The sequence below is a fragment of the Mangifera indica genome, chromosome 6 (genome assembly GCF_011075055.1).
Source record: "Mangifera indica cultivar Alphonso chromosome 6, CATAS_Mindica_2.1, whole genome shotgun sequence".
Classification (NCBI taxonomy): domain Eukaryota; kingdom Viridiplantae; phylum Streptophyta; class Magnoliopsida; order Sapindales; family Anacardiaceae; genus Mangifera; species Mangifera indica.
Genome location: NC_058142.1, coordinates 3,371,066 through 3,393,030, shown reverse-complemented (window position 1 = coordinate 3,393,030; position 21,965 = coordinate 3,371,066). Strand labels below are relative to the sequence as shown.

The following is a 21,965-nucleotide window of genomic DNA, read 5'->3' as shown; positions in this document are numbered from 1 at the left end:
TATTTCGATTCGATACGTAAAACATAAATGATGAGAAAAGGAAACATAATAGATTATTGAAAATGATGAAAATTCAATCAAATACAAGCATGACATTTGTAAGAAAATTTATGGAATTTAAAAAATTTATAATTACTAAAAATAAACTCATCAATTACAAATTATAAACAGAAAACGTACAAAAATATGTATCTAAACTCAATAAATAATGTAAAGTATGTTGTTCATAACATAAACATGACATAAAGGGAATACTTAGATTGTTAATCAGTTTCAGATATGTGCAATGACAACTTTATATACAGGTCTTGAAAAAGGTCTTTATTAATTTTACGTAAAGGGGTAATTTTATTTGGCACTAATTTATAGCTATAAAGTTGTAACGATTTAGTTATGGATTATTTTTATAAAAACCCTCTAAAAATGATTTTTTTATTAGGGAGAAAGACTGTTTCACCCCTAACTTTTGATGCGTTCTCAAACTGCCACACACGATAGATGAAAATATACTTTTCTCACCTATGAGCCGTTAAAATAGATGATATTTGTTTGCATAAGGGTAAAATATTTATTTCACCCTTATTAGATGAAATGACAAAAATACCCCTAAATTTAATCTGTAAAATTCATCCTAAAATTGATGTGATAGTTTTACCATTCACCCCCCTTAGGTTTTAGAAACTAACATTTCACCTTGCCTAAAGTTTTTAAACTTTGAAAACTAACATTTTCATCCCCAAACCTAAAGTTTCCATATTTTTCAAAATACAGCTGCCCCCCATAACTTTCAAAACTAGCATTTCACCCCCATTTTTCAACTTCATCTCTCGACGTCTTCTCCGGCGTCGTCACCGACCTCCTCCTTCTCCTGATGGGACGACAGTGGTGTGACAAAGAGATAGAGATCTCTTCGTCGCTCCACCCAGACGATGAAGGACGACCCTTCGTCGTCCTTCGTCACTGATCGCATCGTCCATACGAGACGACGAAGCGTCGTCCTTCGTCACTGATCGCATCGTCCATACGAGACGACGAAGCGTCGTCCTTCGTCTATTCTTTCAGATCTGGATAACACTTCATTGTCCATATATGGGTGACACTTCGTCATCCAAATCTGGGCAACACTTCGTCGTCCAGATTTAGGAGACAAGGGGTCGTCCTTTGTAGTCGAAGATGGGAGATCGGTCGAATGCGTTGGCCGTCGGTGGTGGCTGGAGAAGGAAGCAAACCCTAGGGGTGAAATCTAAACTTTTTAAACTATAAGAATGGGTTAGTTATTAGTTTTTAAAACCTGGAGGGAGAAATGGTAAAAATTTAAAGTTTTAAGGTTTTAAATAATAAATAACAATTTTGCCCCTGTCCTTAACTGAAAAATTGGATGACAGTTTGGTCATAGGTGAGAAAAGTGGATTTTTATCTGCCGTGGGTAATAGGTTGAGAATGCATTAAAAGTTGGGGGTGAAATAGTCCTTCTCCCTTTTTATTAATACTAAAGTATGTTTTTTTCTAAATTCCACCCCTCTGCCGTTTAATTTTAAAAATTTTATTTACCCACTCATTGGTTGTTAAAAAAACGGTTTTAAGGGTAAAATCATAATTTTATCTGTAATATTAAAAATAAACTTAAATTTTATTTTATTTTTCTTCTTAAACCCTAAAAACTAATAATTGTTCCCAACCTAAGTTTTTAAAAACAAACATTTTCCCCCCAAGATTTCTAGATTTTCAGATTGAATTTTTTGATAACGACCTACGATCTCTAGGTGACATCTCTTTATGCCATGCACCTCCTCTTTCCAATCATGCGGTGTCTCTCCCTCCTCAGCGTCGTCATCGATGAAGACGACGTGTCTTTATTGAGACGAAGACATCGTCTTCATCTTTGAACAAAGACAATTTATCTTTGTTAACGACGATGTTATACAGTATCGGAAAATACACAATCAAAAAGGGAGCCATAGAAGAGAGAAAGTATGTGTTTGAAGATCATTGATTATCGCTAAAAAAATTGAACTTGAAAGTTTAAAAACCTAGACGGAAAATATAGTTTTTAAAAACTTAGATTAAAAAAAATTATTAGTTTTTAGAGTTTAAAGGAAGAAAAAATGATATAATTAATATACTTAATTAATTTTAATGACCTATAAATAGATAAATAAAATTTTTAAAATTATTGAAAGGAATTTAGAAAAAAAAGCATATTTTAGATGTAAAATAACCCTTTGGCCCCCAAAAAAAAAAAAGAGGAATACTTTTAAGTGGGAATAAATCCTTTGGTCTTATCATTAAAATGCAAGTGCCTTGAATGCTTCAATTTTCAACAATGGAAGATAACAAGAAGATACAGCTGAAGTGTGGAGTCAACCACTGACAAATCCATGGATAGGATTGGATACAATTACAAACCACCAAAATATTAAATAATTATTTGGAAGATAAATTTGAAAATAAAAAGGTTTAAAGTGACAGCCTGTCTTCGTGTTACTGCTGGCTTATCATGAATGATACCTCCATCACATCGTCAGTCAAAACTTAAAATACATTTAAAATTATAAATTAAATATTGTGACTTCTACTTTTATCATTTTCTATTATCAATCAAATAATCTACACCCACTTCGCGAGCCAAAGGGCTTATTTTCACCCTGGTTGTAGTCCATTTCTAAATGTTCAACCATAAGATTTTAAAATTTTAAATACTTATTTATTATTTAATTTTTATGAAAATTTTTAATTAATTGTGTAAATAAAATTATAATTTTATCATTAATATTAAAATAAATAAATTTTATTTTATTTTATCCCTTTAATTTAAAAAATTAATAATTTTTTTATTTAAAAATTTAAAAACTTTATTTTCCTTTTAAAATTTGATTTTTCTATGTTCCAATAATTACTCTGAAAAGATTAGGTGACCTAATGCACCAAAAAACTGATTGAAATGGTTGACAACGTATTGAGAAAAATAAAACCCTAAAGAGAAAATACAAATTTTTAAATTTTTAGGTGAAAAGAAATTGTTAATTTTTTAATTTAGGAGGGTCAAATGAGATATAATTTTACTTATTTTAATATTAATTATAAAATAACAGTTTTATTCTTATAACTAACTAAAAAATTTAACTAAAGTTTGGTAATAGGTGAGTATTTGAGTTTTTGAAACCCTACGGATAAAACTTTCAAAATGGACTAAAACTTGGGTGGGAATAAGGTTTTTGGCCTGCTTTGAATACATAAATAGATACATATTTTATATACGTTATTATATGATTGAATAATATTGAATTAAAAATAAAATAACACTCAATTATGTAATGACATATAAGTATATACTTATTTATATATTTAAAATAAATATAAATAATATCACCCTCCTAATATTAGTTTTACCTGTTACATTTTTAAACGACAGTTTAATCATTTACATTTTCATCACATACCAGAGACTATTCAGTTGTTACTTTTTTTTTCAACACCACAACGAAAGCTTGGCCGAGAAGTAGAATAATCAAGTTTTTGTAGCAACAAGCTACAAAGAATTGATTCTTCTACTTGACCATATCAACTCTAGAATTATTTTCTTAAATTTAATTTTAGAAAACGAAAACAAATCCACTTTGAGATTCTGTGGTCTATTTTTTGGGTTATTGACAATGTCAGATTTGATTGTATTAACCTTAAAAGATAGTTTGTGTAATAAATGAGAGCTACCCAACATAAGAGTATTGTAGAGCTTCAACTATTTGAACTAATTGATTTAGTCTCGAAGGGATGCGAGGATAACAGTCTCAAATAAAGTTCCTTGTTAAAAGAACAAAACTTGATTATATTCTTTGTTGTTCATGCTTCGTACCTGATGGGATAATTCCCCTGGCTCATTGGGCTGAAACTGGGGAGGTTATGGATTGAGCTGTGCAGACTTGGTTAACTGATCAGTAGTTGAATCAAACATTGCACAGCAGCCGATACAAGGGCAGATAAAATTTTCTTTTTGTCTAATTAATTGGATTTGTTTACAGTAAATTTTACAAGTGATTTGCTAGACACAGGAACGATTTTGTACAGCTGAGGACTCTACTAAACAAGCCATGTTACAAAAACAATATCTATAATAATCACCTAGGCCGGCTTCTCTTCCTTCCCCTCGCTGCTGTTTCAGCTTTCGTACCTGGCTGTTTCTTTGTCACTGCTGATAATTCCATCGACAGAGGGGAATCATTATTATTTGATCGTTTACCTCGGCTAGGAAGCTTATCAATAACATTTCCGGCATTGGCAACTTTTTGTGAGTGTCTGTGATTACCAGGTCGAGCACTTCGAGGTTTTGCCGGAGGCTTATGCATAGGTGACCTAAAGGATGGAGTGGAAGTTGTAGGCTTGTTACATTCGTCCTTGAAGTGTTGCTGCAAAGTTTTGATCACAAAGGCTCTAAGTTGCAGTGCAGATTTGTACTCACGAGTGTTCTTAGAATAAAAGACCACAGCATTGTTGGCGAGTAGCAGCAGGTCCCGAAAGAGTTCTTTGACTGATGTGATGGAGTTACTGGAAATTCTTGATCTTATTGTGTCAAAATCCATGTGCCGCAAGATCATTTTCTTGTACCGTCCTCTTTTCTGTTATGGAGAATCAAAGAAACAACATTGAGACGATTCCATATATCAATATGCAAGGATTCATTTGCAACATGAGGCACAAACTATTTTCTAGTCGCTTTAATACACTAACGATAAATGACCTAAAACCTAAAACTTGCAAGTGACGGAGCCAAAGCATAAGTTCTCATTTCATATATATGTATATATAAGATCATATACCTGGCTATCAAGACGCCGGCGGAAAACAGAGGCACTTTCATTCTGTGCAACATATTCAAAAGTTCTCCTGAGATCCTCAATGCTATCCTTCCCTTGGCTTCCACTTTGATCAACAACACCACAAGATCTGGAAATATGACCGGATTCGCTGGTTGAATTTTCTTTACACCAAGAGGCATTTAAAGTATCAGCTACACCCCAAACGTCACTTTCACTGACACTCCCTTCCTTGAAATCCTTATTACAGTACTTCCTCTTCCTCTTTCCTCTCCTCCTCCTCAAAGTTCCAATTTGTCCTCCACAAACAATCTCTGTTAGCTTCTCAATGCTTGAAACTTTCTCTTGCTCAGAAGACCGTGAAACCTCTGGCTTAGCATCCATCTCTTCAGCTTGTGCTGTGGCTGGAGTCTCAGATTCGGGTGACCAGTTTGTTCGGGTTTCTCTTGTGAAACTACCAGCAGAGAGTCCATCTTTAGATGTCTCTTTACTGGATGATACAACTGCCTCAGATTTCTGAAACTGTACTGGTGATTCTGTCTGGCTGGAGAAATAGTCGACATGACAGTCATTTCCTCTTTCAGCCTTGAGAGTTTCAAGTTTTGACTCCAGAGACCTGAAACAGAGTAAATAAGTAAACTGTAGCCTAAAATACATGACTATAAACTGCAGGCAATTTACTTTTTATCAGAATTAGAATAAAATTTACTTTTTATTCCATTGATGCCAATCTAATGCCAAGCACAATTTGCCATTTCCCAAAGAACATTATAATCTCATTAGCATTATAATCTTCTTAGATCTATAAAAGTGCTTGCGGGGCCAAAACTAGTACTGTAGGAACCCTAAGATTTTTCTTTACCAGAACTGATAGTGGTCTACCCATAAACAAATTGAAAAAACTACATGGAAGTGTCTCATCAATACAGCTTCAATGGAAAAAAGACAAATTACTGACCCAATTGAATTTTCAGATAGCTCTAGAGCTCGCTTCAGTTCAGCCATTCGTTGCTTTCGTAACTCTTCAAACCAAGCTCTAAGAAAGAAACAAAATATTATCTAATTAGGTTAACTTCCGGCATTTTAATTTAAAGTGAAAAATGATAAAAGCATATGTCTTTTAAAACTAATCCATTGAATACAAAGACCCATTGATCAAGTCATTAAACTGTGTTCAAAGTCTATGCATCAAAAATCAATAGCAACAATTTACATACTTGCGTCCCGAAAAACGCTGTTGCAAGTCCTCATACCTAGCTTTACACACCTGCAATCAGGATGTCACATCCATTAGAGTGAAAGTTAGAGGCAGGATTTATTCTCTTGGAGAAATGAGTCAAATATCACCACCAATTTACATCCTAAAATAACAACTTGATCTGAAATTTGGTGGCAATGATTAAAACAAATTATAATTGGACATTGTAGGCATTTCTTTGTGCATAATTTGATCAGCTATTCAGCTTTATAGATATGATTAACATGACAGTCAAAAACTCAAAATAATAATATAGGAACTGCACTATCCAAGACTTTTTAACTGATATGATTAGGCAGCATCAGTTACTAAAAATGGGTGGTCCAGCTTTCCAGAAAACCAAGCATAAAATGATTTAAGCAATCGCAAGACATTATCATGCCAAATAGATGCTGTAATTGCTACTACAGAGATGAGATTCGAAATGAAGAACTAAGGGGAGTTGGTGCATCCTTCACCAGCTCTTTCTTTTTCCTTTGTTTGGTTTTTTAAAATAAATATTCATGACTTGGCCGAATTTTAGGAATTCACCAATAAGCCTCTCCTTGGATTCAGAACATCAGCAAATGAAATAGGTAATACTAAAAGTTTCATCACTTCACTGGCTGAACATGGTATATGACGAGTTTTAAATCATATATAAATCAAAATCAGTCACAATTTTCAACCATGGATTGAAAGTAGCAAGCAATTATTTCTCCATCAGCCATAAATTATTTTAACTAACTGAAAAATTTTAGTGAAATGACTTCTCAACTAACCCTCAACAAATATCCATCACTATCACCAATATGAAGATATCATTATCCCTATTTTCATGCTGGCCAATAACACACTAACTAGGTAAACTTCGAACCCACAATTCTTCATTCTAAATTCTTGAAATGGTCAAGTCACGTTGAGTCACTATTGATGACTTTTCCCATAGACAAACCTCAACCTACTACCCAAGGCATTAGAAAGCAACCCATGAAATTATCAACCATCAAACTCAGCGTAAAATACCAAGAAATTATAAAAGTCTTGACTTTATAGAGAAGCCATTAACTTATGAGCCATCGGAGACTTAATCAAAACACCATAAACTGTATATGACAATGCTTGCCCACCAAATGAAGCATGCAACCAAAAACTTGATATCAACATCATGGCATGCAAAAACAAAAACATGTTAAGTCAAAGTCAAAACCTGTTGGCTACATATTAAAATATGAAATAGTAACAAGTTAACAATGACTTAACATTCAAGTCATTGCCTTTTATTTTTTATACAAATGGTAAATAATAAAATCAAACACAATAGCCAAAATAATATTTTTTAACTAGCATATATCTCTAATAATATACCCATTTATGCCTTTTATGGATTCCTTCTGTCTATTAACTTATAACCACATAATAATTATTCAAATTACTATGAGAGAATAACCATAATTCGTTGATAAATGGTATTCTTATTCCTGGCAATTTTTGACCTCTGGAAATGGGGTCGAGGTGGTAAAAAATGAAAATAAAGTGACAAAGCATGGGCAAACACATTAAAATCAGAAGAATAAGCAAATCATTAAAACTAAATTACATTCAAACAAAAAATTAATTCTTCAAAAAATTCAATATTGTTGCTATTAATTTGATTAATATTAATATTGATATTAACCTCGGGAGTGAAAGTGTACGGACAAACGGTTCGGGCTCGGAGCTCCGCAGCAACAAGGTTCCAGTCTCGGGTACCGTGCCGGAGAACAGCTCCACCTAATAATAATTCTTCCCACGTACCCCACACCTCAATCACCTCGGCCCCCATTTCTACCACGCGTACGGATCTAATTTATCAATCGCTCTCCTCCACGACGACGACGGCGATCACCACCACCACCAATTCAAAAAATTAAAAAAAAAAGCACCTTTTTTTTTAAAGAAAATTTAAAAAAATCAGAAACCCGGTTTAGAAAATTTGGGTTGTATAAAAAGAAAGGTGGTATTGAGGATAAAAAGGCGGTTTTGGGGGGAGGGACAGTTAGTTCCGGGTTGTTAAGGTGGTTTTTTGAGGATGTTTTGTGGGAGCTTCTGCGTTTGTGTGTTTTTTTGAGATAGTCTTAACTGAGTTTTTTTCTTTTTCTTTCTTTGGAAAAAAATTAAAACGACATGAAATTAAAATTGTAGTAAAAAGGGAAAAAAGTTAGCGTAGGACAAGGGGTTGACGGATTCCAGGTCTTTGCTTTGAAGAAAAAAAGAAAAAAAAACACATGAAAAAGAAAAATAGTGTGTTATTATTTGTTTAAAAAAAAAAGAGAGAGAGAGAGAGAAGAGAAGAAACGGGATTTGTTTTTGTAGAAGAGCAGAAGTTAAATGAAAAAAAGATGGGACCATTTTTGCTAAATTAGTTGATAAGATGGATTGCTTTCTTTTTTTTTTATTAATAATATTTTACATATATATTTTAAATAAATAAACAATTATGTTTGTATGGATATTATTATATAATTTAATATTATTTTATTTATACAAATTTAAGATACAATAATTAAATTTATAATTATTATATTAGATAAATCAAAATTTTATAAACGTGATAAACACTCAAACCCATATTTTTATCCTAAAAATTTTAATATTTTATAATTTTTACGAATTGTTAAAATTAGATGAGACCATTTTTATTATAATTAATTGATAAGGTGAATTTATTTCTTTTATAATATTTAAATATTTATTTTAAATACATAAATAAATATATATTATTATAAAATTAAATATTATTTTATTTTTAATATAAAATTATTTAATTTTATAATAATATAATATATAACTATTTATAAATTTTAAAAAATGTATATTATTTTAATTTTAAGTAAAGAGAATAAAAAAAATATTTTTTTAAAACGAGAAAAATAAAAAGAAGGATATATAAATATGATTGTTTTTAATTGGCTGAGGAGTGTTAGGTTTAAACACTGTGAATAAAATAATAGATGGGAATTGGAATACAGAATTTTGTGTTTGGATTCTCATGTTTATTAATAACCGACTTATCCCAGAGGGGTTTCAGTGATCCTTACCCTCTATTGAGTATTATGTGTTAAATATTATATTATATTATATTAATTCGATATATTTATATTAAATTGTATTATAAGATATGTATAATATATGATAGGATAGTAATAATTATGTTCTTGAGTTTAAACCAACTTAGAATTCGTTCAAGATATAAGTTAGACTACACGATTGAAAACTCAATAAAGATAATTTTTCCTGAAGTATAATGTTACAAAATAAAGCCCTTTTGTTTCATTTGTTAATGATAAACAAAAAGAAAATCAACTCCCGCCATAAAATCAAATTCGAGGATTTTGGCCCTATACACGGCAGTCGAAATTCTTCTACCCTAGACCATAATTCTGACCACTACAGTGCAAAACCACTGTTACCAGCTAGTTCAAGGGTATCTTTTATCTCTTCTTTCTCAATGGCACCTTCATCACTGGTGTCTTACCTTGAATTTTCGTTCTATGAATATATATTATGGTTCGGTCTTCTCTGCCTGGACCTATTTGTTTTTCACTGGTAGGAGAGTTGTTTCTAATTGTTTTTATCATGGGAGTAGCAGGATTTCAAGATTTGAGAATCAAGCTAGAAGTTGTTGACAAATTTAAGTTGTTAACTATTAACTCAGTTTGTATAAATAAGTTTGTATAATTTATTTTGTTTATAGTTTTATTAGTCATGGTTGTGCCCGTCCTTTCTTTATCTCTTCTCTTAACTAAATTCCATGGAATGTATCTAATACCAAAACAATGGATAACCCTGATGGGAAGCTTCAAAAGTATATGTATTTCATTGATCATTACAAATATAAGATACATAAACTATATATACTTAACCACAGTTACCTTCATTTTAATGGAAAATTACACATTACCTGGAATCAAAGAATCATGAAAAGGAATTTCCTACATAGCACCAGCAGGCCAAAATTGACAATCCTTCTACCTTCTGAAAATGCAGGTGCTGACAGTTAAGGCATGGTGCTGCTCTTACCTTTGCTCACAAGAGTCTCAGCCTATGGCATCTACAAGAGAGCCGAAAATCAAAGATGACAGCAGAATGTATGCAGCAGCAAGACAAAATTGTGAATACACACAACGATATGTGAAAATGCTGTATTAGATAGTATCCCGTTAAAGTATCGATCGAGCAGCTCTTAAGAGCTGTAGCAGAAACTAGTATTGGTTTGCAGTATTGCCTATGATTCTTGAAGAACCAAGTTCAATTCTGTAGCACTCTTTGCCAGCAAACCACCCCTCCTGCATCAGAAGCGACAGGAAATAACTAAGATTGTTGATGATTTGCAGGACTAACAATTCATTAGCATTCAAGTTAATTTGCAGGATTTATTTAATTCTAGAAGTCATTTAGAGTTTTAACAGCTTGAGCTTTGAGCATCGACATAGTGTAATTAGGTGAAGTTAATACACTAACAAGAGAGGTTGAGTGATTGAAGCAGTTCAGCAGGGAGCACCTTTCTTTTTATTGGTGTCAAATCAGCTTACAACTTAAAAGACAGCAAACCTACAAGGCCTTGAAGAATTAAGAAAGCAAACTTACCTTACAAGATCAGGAAGAATTTTCTGGACCTTCTGAAGATGTACAAAACATTGTTTGCAGCATTCTCGCCTGCATGCAAATATTCAACAAAGAGAATTACAAAGTCAGTAATTTGCATTAGCTCTACGTACCATGAAATTATTGAGATCAACTAATGATACCTTTGCTCCAGGTGAAGATCAACACCGACGGCAGGAGGTGCTGAAACGGTTGCACGTATCATTGGGCCAAATACTGCTACAAGCTTCAGAAGCATCTCCAGTGAGATGTTTGCATGCCTGTAAATTTGCAACGAAAAGAATTGGTCAATTTTAATTTAATGCACCATCGGAAACAGAACAAATTCCTTCATTTTTTTTAACCCATGGTCAAATAAGTGATATTTATAAGTATATTGTCTTCCTGACTAGTCCAGAAAACATGTGTGAGAACAACACAAAGATGGTCCAAAGTCCCTGGAACATTAGAACCCTTAGCATTATAAGTGCATAAGCTTACAAAAGTACCTTTCCATCTTGCTGTCAAGTAAACCAACAAGCACAGGAAGCAAGCACAAAAATAAATCTAAGTTGAGAGTCTCCATTTTCTCCATCAGGATACTGATTATATCAGCTTGCACCTGTACAAGGATCATTTATAGACCAATATGTGCAGAATAAGTCAAAAGAAAACAGTTCTAACTATCAGAAACAGAATAAGCAAACAACTTGAATACTTACAGAATGATCTGGAAGCTTCATCATAGCACCTATGGCACCTTTAATGTCATTTCTTTCCCAAAAATGTCGAATCACCTGCAAGTAAAACTATAACTACCACCAGACCATTTCTAGATAAATAATGAAAAAATAACTATCAGCCTTTATTACATATAAACATAAGTGCCCAGCAAAAATCACCTGTAATTTTGTCAAGCGAGACCGAAGAGTACTTATAAATACATCATGAGTGTGCATCAAATTTTCAATAACTTCCCCATCATTTGCAGGGGTTGTATCCCTTCCTGGAATTTGAGGTTCTCGATTCTGTTGAATAGGACACATGAAGTGAAATTGTATAGACATGTGAGGTATCTAAATATCTCCAAAGACATTAGCCTAAACCTTTAATAAACAGTTTTCAAGAGATTATAATGTTATTTGGTTAGAAACTCTTATCAAGCTTTTATTACAAAACTTCAAATATACAAAACTTTTATGAAGGTGAATGTTTTCATAAATGGAACACAATTTCTACAAATAAAATTATTTTCTAGAATTATGCTCGTTATGAAAAGAGAAGGCATTCAAATAGTCAAAATTATCCTGTGCCTGAATTGAATAGGGTCTAGAGGATTTCCTTGAAGCTGCTTACCAAAAACTAATGATGATTTGATGACAAACTTGCTGGATACGTAAAAGAGATCCCTTCTTTTCCATCACTTTTACATGTATTAAAAAAAAAAGTGTGCTATGTCTTTTCTTACAGCATGTTCAAATTTATTCTTTTTTTTTTTTTTATCTATCGAAGTGGATGATTCCAATCAATCATTTATAGTCAAAAAGAAGGGTCACAAGAGGTTTTTCAAACCCTTCAAACCATATTTCAAACCACAATAGAAATAAATATTTTTCTTTATTTGTTACTTTTTCTTTTTCTACCTTCACATTTTCTTGATTCATACAGAAACAAGTCCTAGACCTGAAAAATTTCACCAGTCTATACATACAGTCCATATTGACTTGGTGAGATGCGGAACTTATTTAAGCTATAACTTTTAACTAGAAGCGGGAATGCCAAAAAATGCGTACAAGTTTTTACTAACGAACAAAGTAATACAAAAACTTAACTTTCAAACCAAGTAAAGGTGGATGTACTCTCAGATGCCAAGAGAACACACACACACACACACACACACACATATTAATTTTCATGGAATTCAGAATCTTACCAGATTGGTGGGTCTTTTGTCGGCTTCAACCATCAGGTGAGAGCTTAAAATCGTTGCTTGTTCTCCATTGTTCCTATATCTCATATTGGGAGACATATTAGCTGCCTTCTCTTCATTGTTCTTAAATCTCATGTAAGGAGTTGTGTTTGTTGGTTGATCTCCATTGTTCTTAAACCTCATACGAGGGATGGCCTTAGTTGGTTTATCTTCACTTTTCTTAAATCTCACAGAAAGGGTTGTATTAGCTGCTTGGTTTTCACTTTTCTTGAATCTCACAGGAGGGGTAGTACTAGCCACTTGATTTAGACTGTTCTTAAATCTTCCAGGAGTAGCACTAGCCACTTGATCTTCACTGTTCTTAGATCTCCCAGGAGGGGTAGAATTAGTCATTTGATCTTCACAGCTCACAAATCTCCCAGAAGAGGTAGTATTAGTCATTTGATCTTCCCTGTTCATAAAACTCCCTAGAGGGGAAGTATTAGTTGTTCGATCTTCACTGTTCCTAAATCCCGCTGGAGAGGTAGCATTAGTTGTTAGATCTTCACTGTCATTAAATCCCACTGGTGGTGAAGTAGTGAATTGATCTTCACTGTTCTTAAATCTCACAGGAGACGTAGTCTTAGTTGTTTGACCTTCATCGTTTTGAAATCTCACATGAGTGATAGTGCTAGTTGTTTGATCTGTATTGCTATCAATTCTCATTTCAGGGGTAACCTTAGGTGCTTGATCTTCATTGTTACTGAGTCTCAAGCTAGGTGTGATAATTGTTGCTTGGTCTTCATTGCTAATAACAGTCCTCTGGGGAGTGATATTAGCTGCTTGATCATCATTGGTATTAAATCCCTCTCTTCTTTCAAACCTCTCCACTAGAGAGCGTGTCCTTCCCCGTACAACAGCAACTGCCAATATGGAAAATTTTAAAGGAATTAGGTATCAATCAAATATATATATCCTGAAAACTACACAGTACAAGGCAATGGCAAACCTCCATTGACATATTTAATAGAGTGAGTTTCTTTGCTGTGATTAAGAGTTTCATCACCTGAATGAAACAAGAACATTAATAAATATGTATAGCATAGATTTCTTTTGACAAAGAAAATATTAAAGATTAAGAAAATTGCGAACTGAAATAACAAAACCCTTGTTTTACCTCATACTAATGAGTGGAGAGAAAGAACAGATGAAATTTTAGAGCAACAAGTAAATACATGTAATGCATGAGACATTCCAAACCATTACTTTTATAAGAAAAAGTTAAGCATCAAAGACATGATTAATAGCCTTATGGAAGAAGCTAGACCCAGAAGGGTTAGCCCGTCTGCTCATGTTATACATATTCTATCAAGTGTGAAGTAAATATCAACATGGACACTGACAAACTATCTTGGAATATTTACCAGAAAAGAAAAACTTTAAATCAGGCAGTATGCTTTAGGGTGGAGGATAATAAACAGTCAAGAAACATCATCTTGGATATACGTGACTGAAAAGCAGGTACGCAATGATGCCAGAGAATAAAAATGTATGTGGAAATGAATGCGTCTGAGAAAGGTAAAAGTAGAACTATCTGAAACAAAATGATTTGCCATTGTGTTCCGCTTCCAGTATTTATTGCACTTAAGAAAGGACTCTGGGGATCAAATTGAAATATTCAAGAAACATTTGTAGGTGTTTTAACTAAATGCTGCGGGGGAGAACGGAGCAAGGCTTTGATGATTAAATGGAGTGCAGAAGCAGACGATTGTTGCTAAAAAACCAGGAAAGAAGGTTGATTAATATTATAATTACAAATAAACATAAATAATTCTTTCCTAATTAGACATCATTGCAATATATGAACTGATAACTTACAGTTTTCTTGATTCAAATGTCCTTGCAGGGATACAACTTTTTGAATCTTCTCCGTAGAACTCTTGATATCAGAGTCCTTTTCAACAGATTTTAATGCTCCATCTGATGACAGAAGCCGAGTTTGGAAGTTTGGATCCTTTGCACAGTCCATATCACCATTCATGCTACTAAAACTTCCAGATTCAACAGGTGTAGACAGCTTTTCAGTTTCAACTTTGTTAACTGAAGGCCTCCGTACATGAGCCGGCCTGAGCAGCATACCAGGTTTTGTCTTAGAAAAGGTAATAGATTCTTTGCCAGAATTGGCAGAGTCTTTCCCAGCAGGACTCTCAGAAGGTACAATACTAGGAACAACAGAAGATTTAATAAGTGCTTGCACATTAAATTTTTCCAGTGAATCTTTTGCAGTATTCTGCTTCTCTGCTTGCAGATCAGTGATTTCCTTGGAATCCACAGGGAGTACAATTTTTGGAGATTCCAAAGACCCAACTTTAAGGGAAGCCATAGGTTTTCCACCAGTAGCTTTTACATGGAAAATGAGAAAGCACATTAGGAGAATTGATGCAAAACATCATAGGAGAAGATAATTCAACCAAAAAAAAAAAAAAACAATGTCTGAACGCTAATGTGATCAATGAGTGTTTACATGTAAAACCAGAACGTGAACTTCACTGTTTGTCTATCATAAATTTAATACAGTCCATGGCCCTGGTTGGCCATTTGCAGTCCATCCACATAGACTAGAAACCAGGACATCTTAGAGGTTGTTGAGCGACCAAGTCAATAAATTTCGATTAAGCATAAAAGAATTTCAAAGCAAACATGACGTTGATAAGAAAAAATTTTGCATAGCTCGATTAACAAATTTTCTTGTGGTGGTATAAGAGATTTTATGATCTGATGTCACTCAAGATAAAGTTCTGGAGGGATGGATCTGATTTGAAATTAAGGACAGATGGTTGAACTGTTAAAGAGAGAAACAGCAAGTGATTGGTCATCAACAATTTTAATGATCATTTATTTTCCTTGAATGAGTATTTTATGGAAATAAAAGGACAAAATAGATATCTAAGAAAAATCATTTTTCGAAGTCACAATTTAATAAAATAAGAATCGATATGGAACTTTTCCTTTGACATGGACCATGTGAAAAATTGATGTGTTTGTAGTCTCAATATGTGTGCGTGTGTGTGTGTGTGTGTGTGTGCATGTAATAGTGGGAGTTATGTTAGTGAGAGAAAGCAGATCTTCTACAGGTGTGATTTGTTGGTCATATATATATATATATATATATGTTTATTTTCTTTGAATCGAATTGTCAGGGAGGTTAGGACCAGACCAAAATCTAAGTCAGTTGCTTTCTCAAGTCATAATGCGACAAAATAAGAACCTAACAGGAAGTTTCCTTTTGACATGGACCATATGGAGCGTTGATATATTGACAATTTAGAGTAAAAAAATTCCAGCATACAAGGAGACAAATATCATGGAAAAACTTACTGTCCACATATATTGTCTTGATCTCCTTTGTGTCATAATCAGGAGACCTGCAGCACAAACTGGAAGTGGATCTAATGCCAGTCCCTACTTTCCCCAAAGAATGAGTTCCCAAGGGATTAATTTTCTTCTCTGTGTAGTCATTTTGATCAGGTACACCAGATCCATATGGCTCAATATGCTGACACCATAAAAAAAAAGTAACGACTGATGCTATAGCAAATTTTTACCCTACAGTAAGGAAAATGTAACAATAGTGTTATAATAGAAAGAAAGGAAACAAGTAAATACCGAAACATCTGCTACCCAAACTCCAACAGAATTTTCATAGAAGGAACATCCCAAAAGCTTTCCATCGTTAATGCAGAGATCACTGAGTGTTGACCATCCCATATCAACAGCATCATGACATATAACTGGTTCCCATGAATAGACCTAAAATTTATGAGCATCAAATCAGATTTTTATGCTGCAGTAGAAGTAAAATATTCCGATAAAGATAAATGATTGAAAAATTCCAAACCTTCAAACTATCTTCCAAACCAGAAAATATGGTCCTCCCATCTGGATGAAAGATAATTGAACAAACTCCAGTAGTCTGTAAACACGTGGTACCAAAGTGTTATCCAATTTTCCTAAATCACAACTTTCAGATAAACAAACAACGAAGCTGAAGAATTCTGAAAAATGAAACTACCAGACAAATATGAACCCCAAACTCAAAAGAGATTGATGATGGATTAGAAATTATACAAAATGTCTTACTTGTTAACATATTAAGAAAGTAAATAGGTGAAAATTTTATACCATTAAATCAGTGAAAAATTCCACAGCCACTTCCATCTCTGCAGCTATAGTGCAAGAGATGCAAATTTTACACCTAGGCAACAAAAGATATAATTTGATTCTTTGTCATTTGGGAAACAAAGGAAGCTTTAAAGATAGAATACAAAGATGCTGATCAGGAAGATTACTGAACCTATCCATGTAAAATAGGGATTAAAGTAGGCCCAAGTGCAGTGTACCATGAACAAAGCAAGCCACCAGACACAAACTTGTTCAGCAGACAAAGGGAACAAGCAAGAAGCTGATAAGCCACATACAAGAATAAGATGGTCTAACAAAACTCCAAGAAACATGCAGGGTATTGAAGAAATCCGACTAACAATCATGAAATTTTCTTTTTGTTCGAATAAAGACTGTTCACATCAGCCTAAAAGTAGCTAGCTCACTCACTAGAAAATATGTAACAATGCATGTCTAGTAAAATGCACTCAAAACATGTTTAAAACTGTGGCTAATAAATAAATATGGCAACTCTGAAATTTAAAAAATCTCAAATGTCCTTCCTATCTTGAAAATTCAATCATATATTTTCAGTTTTTCAGAATTATAGACAAGTTTGGCAATTACAGCCAATTTATAATTGAAGAAATTAATGCAAAGAAATGCATGAAGATAAATGTATTGAACTTCAATAAATGGGCAGAAGAGTTTATACAAATGATGATGATATTACCAATTGTATTTTATTGCATTTCGTGCCACAATTTCTTGATAATTCAATCAATTTTTTTTTTCCTTTTTTGTTCTGGGCGAGATACACAGAGGGGGAAGGGACTGAGGGTGGTAGAGGTCTGCACAGAAGCCTAAACAATAAATAAATTTCTACCATATCACACTTTGAATAAGTTTATGATCAGAAAAACATAAACTTAGATACCTCAGGTCTGGAAGATCCAATCAGTTCAAAGGTTTCCAAATCCCAGAATTTCACAGTTCTGTCTGCTGAACCTGAAAATTTATGAGCATATTACACAATATTTTAATAGAATGAACTGATCAAACATGCCATTCAAGTGGCATTAGGGCAAGGAATCTGAAACACAGCCATCAACACATAAGTACAAGTAATTTGTGAACTTAGAAGGAATAAAACTACGAGGCTATGAACTTGACATGCATTTATAGAAAAAGAAGTTGCACCAATGTAAATTTGTTTTTGTAGGTATCAACAATCAACGAACTTTTTAGAAATGAAGCCAAAATCAAGTTTCCAAGCCAAAACAGAGGCTATGACGCTGCTCAAACACAATAAATCCTAAAGTTTATCAACTTTAGTATGATAACAGTGAAAACTTCCTCAGGTCTAGGATTGAAAACATTACTTTAAGACAACTATATAGAGCCTCCAAGGAGCTGTGGGTACATATACAAGCAAGGAGAACTCATTAAAATTACACAGAAATGATATACTCACCTGTGGCCAGGAGAAACTCAAGGGGATGGAAGTCTATGGATCTAATTTGCCCTTCATGAAACTTAAAGTCATGCAAGAGTTTGCCAGCCGTAAGATCCCACACCTGTTCAATACCAACAAGGATACATGGATCCAAAAAATAAAAAATAAAAAATAAAATAAAAGGCAAGCAACACTGCTGAGAGTGAGGCGTTATTCTTACCTTTACTACATTATCAAATCCACCAGATACTACCCAGCGACCATCAGGAGTGAATCTGATAGTACTAATGCCTCGAGTATGACCTTTGTATGTGTGAATGCATCCTTTCTTCCTGATATCCCAAATCCTTAAATTTGTGTCCATGGACCCAGAAGCGAAGAATTCCCCAAATGGATGAAACTGAACAGCAGTACAACTGGATCTATGTCCGGCAAGAGTGCGGACCACTACACTTCAAGAAGAATATAAATGGATTAGAAGTTTAATAATTGATCAGTCCAATAATAACTAATATAATAAAATGTGGAAGGTGAAGGCTAGGAAAAAGCATGAACTTCTAGATTTTAATATCAACCAAAACCATTAAAATGGTAACCCGATCCTTACAATACGTAAATTAAATGCAATGTTTAAAAATTAAAGTGGAACCAAGGACCACTCCTCAGGTGCTATTCACTGGCTCATTGACACAAACAAAGACTCCAACTTGGACCACAGAAGATTAATCAATTCAACTTACTCTTTGCTTCTTCCAAATCCCACAGCTTTATCACACCAGCAGAAGCTCCAGCAAGCACCAACACTTCAGCTGAATCAAAAGCTAATGATTCAACTGGACTTATATGACCACATAGGCTCTGAATATCAACAAAAAGAAAAAAAAAAAACCTTAATCTCCCATATTAATAATGCCACAATTAAAATTCTCAGAAACTGAAAAAAAGATAAAAAAGCTCAAATGATCGTTGGAACTTGAGCAAATAATTATATGCAATAATCTAGCTCCTTCATTTGATTAGTCTTTGAACAATGATAAATCTAACCAAACAAAAACAAATTGAAAAATTCACCATTTTCCATTCAGTGATTAATTAACTACACTAGCACTTATTTTAAACACAATAAAGTAACTTAGAACTAACGTTGCAACAAAAACACTTCCCAATGCTGAAGAATAAAAATTGGCACTGATTTGATTGTGAGTGTGGAGTAGTGAATATATATGTTCTATATAAAGAAATGAAACTGACCATTAAAGAAGAGGGTTTCCCAATCGCCCAAAGATTGACGTTGTGATCATCCCCACCAGTTATGAGAAGCCGACATGATTTCTTCCCAATACTTAGACAATTCACGTTCGCTGAATGCGCCACAAATTCCTCTACATTCATTCAAGTCAAGAAAATGCAAACAAACATGAACAATATCATTCTGCTCTTTGAAAAAATCTTTAGCTGAAGCAATGAAAGATTTCAAATTTCGCTTTTCAGATCCACTCCAACTTCGAGAAAACTATAACCTGGATAAATATCACTAAAATAAATAATACTTCAACTTTCTTTCAATTTCCTCCATTTTCTCAGCTACCAAACAGATCCTCAGCTAATTTTTAACAAACAAAGAAGAAATCAGTTAAACAAAATATAAAACAAATGTAGCTAGAATTAAAAACGCCATCACTAAATTCAACGGTAAATCAAACAACAAAATTCCAGCTGAACTTTCAAAGAGACAAAAGGATACGCAGCTTATATCCTCGCTTGGCCATTTATTTCTGAAATCCTTCTTAAAAATTCAGAATTTGACAGTTTCTTCGAGTACGTAAAGAGAACAGAGAGCTGAATTCACTTCGAAGCCAACAAGCAGGAACTTTATCGAGATTAGAACAGAAAAAACAAATTTTAAAAACAAACTGCAAGAAATCCAGCTTCAAAGCCAGGAATAGCTAGGATTCGGTTCCGATGATTGAGATTCAACTCCTTAAAACAACAACAAAAATGAAAGTGCTTTAAGAGAAAGTTTTCCTTTTTCTGTTTCCGTTTTTGGTTTAGGTGGTCCGAGCTCTCAGAACCGACTTGAGAAAGAAAACGATTTCAGATTTCCAGCCGCGAGACGAGGTGAATTGACAGTACCAGTTATTTATTGGACTAAAATGCCCATTCTCTCTTTCTCTTTAAACACAATTTCCACGTTTGATCTTGGAGTAGACGGTAAAAACACAACCATCTAATTTGTTTTCAAAGATTTGAATTATTGCATTAAAATTGGTGGAGACGATAATTTCAAATATATGAAAATATTAATAATAATAATAATAAGAAAAAATGGGGAACTCACGGATAATAATTAATGCTTAGAAGAATTTTCAGGTGTTGATGAAAATAGTGACGGGTGACAGAAGGACAATCAGATGTCTTCAAAAACAAAATAATTTTATTTCATGGTAATTAAAAGGTCTTAATTTGAACTGATGGGGACATGAACTTGTAACAAACAGCTGTAAATCTTTCATTAGTATTTTATAATTGGCATGATTGATTATTATTTATTAAAATAGAAAAGGTGTTCATTAATAGAGTAATTAATACATACGTTGATCGGTCAAATGACTGCTTCCCACCCAAGTTTGATGTAACTTGAAAGTTTCTCTATTACTAATAAAAAATTTATATATTTACGTATTTATTAAATTTTATTATTATTATCAAGTATAAAATTATTATTTAATAAAAATATTTAAAAAAATTATAAATTTATCACATTTCTCCTGAATTTAAAAATTAACTATTACTCTACATAAAGTTTGAAAAATAACTATTTTACTCTACATTTAAAAACTTATAATTTTTTACATTCAAAGTTTGAAAAATGATTATTTTCCCCTTTCTTGCCACTTTTCTGGTAACCGAAGTCAGTTAACCTCCTCCCTCCTATCTCTTAGATGAAGATGAATCATTAGTTAATCTCTAATTGATCGACGATTCTCTCTAGTCTAAGAGATGAGAGGGAGGAGATTGACCAATTTCAATTATCAGAGAAGTGACAAAAGAGAAAATATAAACCTTAAAGGAAAAATAATTATTTTAAAACTTTAGATAGAGAAAAATGTTAGTTTTTAAATATGAGGAAAAATAATATCACTTTATAGTTTTTTTAAATATTTTTATTAAATAATAATTTTATCTCTGACAATAATATTAAAATTTAACAGATAAGTGTGTATTTTAATTTTTAATAATTAAAGGGTGAGAAATTGACTTTGCATCAATCCTTGGATGGAAAATAGTCATTTGGCCCATGTGGATCACAAGATTTAGGAACATGGTTGGCACAAATTTGTAGTGACCAAATTATGGGATCTAATCATCAAAGGCGGCCAAGTCTTATATAATATTTGGAAATGAATTATAATAATGTATGATGTTTTTGCTTGTATAGGTTATTAATCATATTGTATATAGAACAAAATAATAAAATATATTTTAACCGTTAAAACTAACAAATGGTTTTAATGGAAGGATGATAAATAAATTTTAAAATTTAACGAGTAAGACATTGTCATTTTATGACCATATAATAAACATGTTATATGCAAATAATTAAGTGTAGTCAAATAAACTTGTTGTGATTATTGAATTCAAGGGTATGTTTCAAAGTAAAGCCTAAAACCCACTTGTTTTTCAAAATCAACCAATTTAATAGGTCCAAATTAATACTGGTCATGGCTGTATATATCAAATTACATGCACATGGGATTAGTTTTA

The 21,965-nt window shown here is 33.0% G+C and overlaps 2 protein-coding genes across 5 annotated transcripts; both read right to left on the bottom strand.

Moving 5' to 3' along the window:
• Positions 1–3,966: 3,966 nt before the first annotated feature.
• Positions 3,967–8,371, bottom strand: LOC123217901. Of its 2 annotated transcripts, XM_044638973.1 has the most exons (5): positions 7,727–8,368; positions 6,029–6,078; positions 5,770–5,847; positions 4,815–5,427; positions 3,967–4,613 (listed from the first exon to the last, which is right to left on the bottom strand). In XM_044638973.1, the coding sequence occupies exons 1-5, from the start codon at positions 7,871–7,873 to the stop codon at positions 4,116–4,118; spliced, it is 1,386 nt and encodes a 461-aa protein (XP_044494908.1). In that variant the 5' UTR covers positions 7,874–8,368; the 3' UTR covers positions 3,967–4,115. The 2 variants fall into 2 exon arrangements, with proteins under 2 accessions (XP_044494908.1, XP_044494909.1); XM_044638974.1 differs by lacking the exon at positions 5,770–5,847 and having other exon boundaries at positions 7,727–8,371.
• A 1,509-nt stretch (positions 8,372–9,880) lies between these two features.
• Positions 9,881–20,405, bottom strand: LOC123219102 (katanin p80 WD40 repeat-containing subunit B1 homolog KTN80.2-like). 3 transcript variants are annotated; one of them, XM_044640844.1, is made up of 18 exons: positions 19,945–20,399; positions 19,452–19,582; positions 18,941–19,058; positions 18,421–18,647; positions 18,219–18,321; positions 17,682–17,752; positions 16,482–16,556; positions 16,250–16,393; positions 15,962–16,139; positions 14,462–14,983; positions 13,593–13,649; positions 12,608–13,506; positions 11,577–11,702; positions 11,397–11,471; positions 11,184–11,296; positions 10,839–10,955; positions 10,678–10,746; positions 9,881–10,376 (listed from the first exon to the last, which is right to left on the bottom strand). In XM_044640844.1, the coding sequence occupies exons 1-18, from the start codon at positions 19,967–19,969 to the stop codon at positions 10,316–10,318; spliced, it is 3,111 nt and encodes a 1,036-aa protein (XP_044496779.1). In that variant the 5' UTR covers positions 19,970–20,399; the 3' UTR covers positions 9,881–10,315. The 3 variants fall into 3 exon arrangements, with proteins under 3 accessions (XP_044496779.1, XP_044496781.1, XP_044496782.1); XM_044640846.1 differs by lacking the exon at positions 13,593–13,649 and having other exon boundaries at positions 19,945–20,405; XM_044640847.1 differs by lacking the exons at positions 19,452–19,582; positions 19,945–20,399 and having other exon boundaries at positions 18,421–18,652.
• Positions 20,406–21,965: the final 1,560 nt, after the last annotated feature.

Bases quoted from the DNA above. Each gene is read 5' to 3' on its own strand.
- LOC123217901 (XM_044638973.1), bottom strand. From the start codon at position 7,873: ATGGGGGCCGAGGTGATTGAGGTGTGGGGTACGTGGGAAGAATTATTA. The intron at 6,079-7,726 runs GTTAATATCAAT...TCCTGATTGCAG, and splicing joins CGTACACTTTCACTCCCGAG to GTGTGTAAAGCTAGGTATGA. The intron at 5,428-5,769 runs GTCAGTAATTTG...ACTCTGTTTCAG, and splicing joins CTATCTGAAAATTCAATTGG to GTCTCTGGAGTCAAAACTTG.
- LOC123219102 (XM_044640844.1), bottom strand. From the start codon at position 19,969: ATGGCCAAGCGAGGATATAAGCTGC. The intron at 17,753-18,218 runs GTGAGTATATCA...ATAAATTTTCAG, and splicing joins TGAGTTTCTCCTGGCCACAG to GTTCAGCAGACAGAACTGTG. The intron at 11,297-11,396 runs GTAAGTATTCAA...ATCCTTGTACAG, and splicing joins TGAAGCTTCCAGATCATTCT to GTGCAAGCTGATATAATCAG.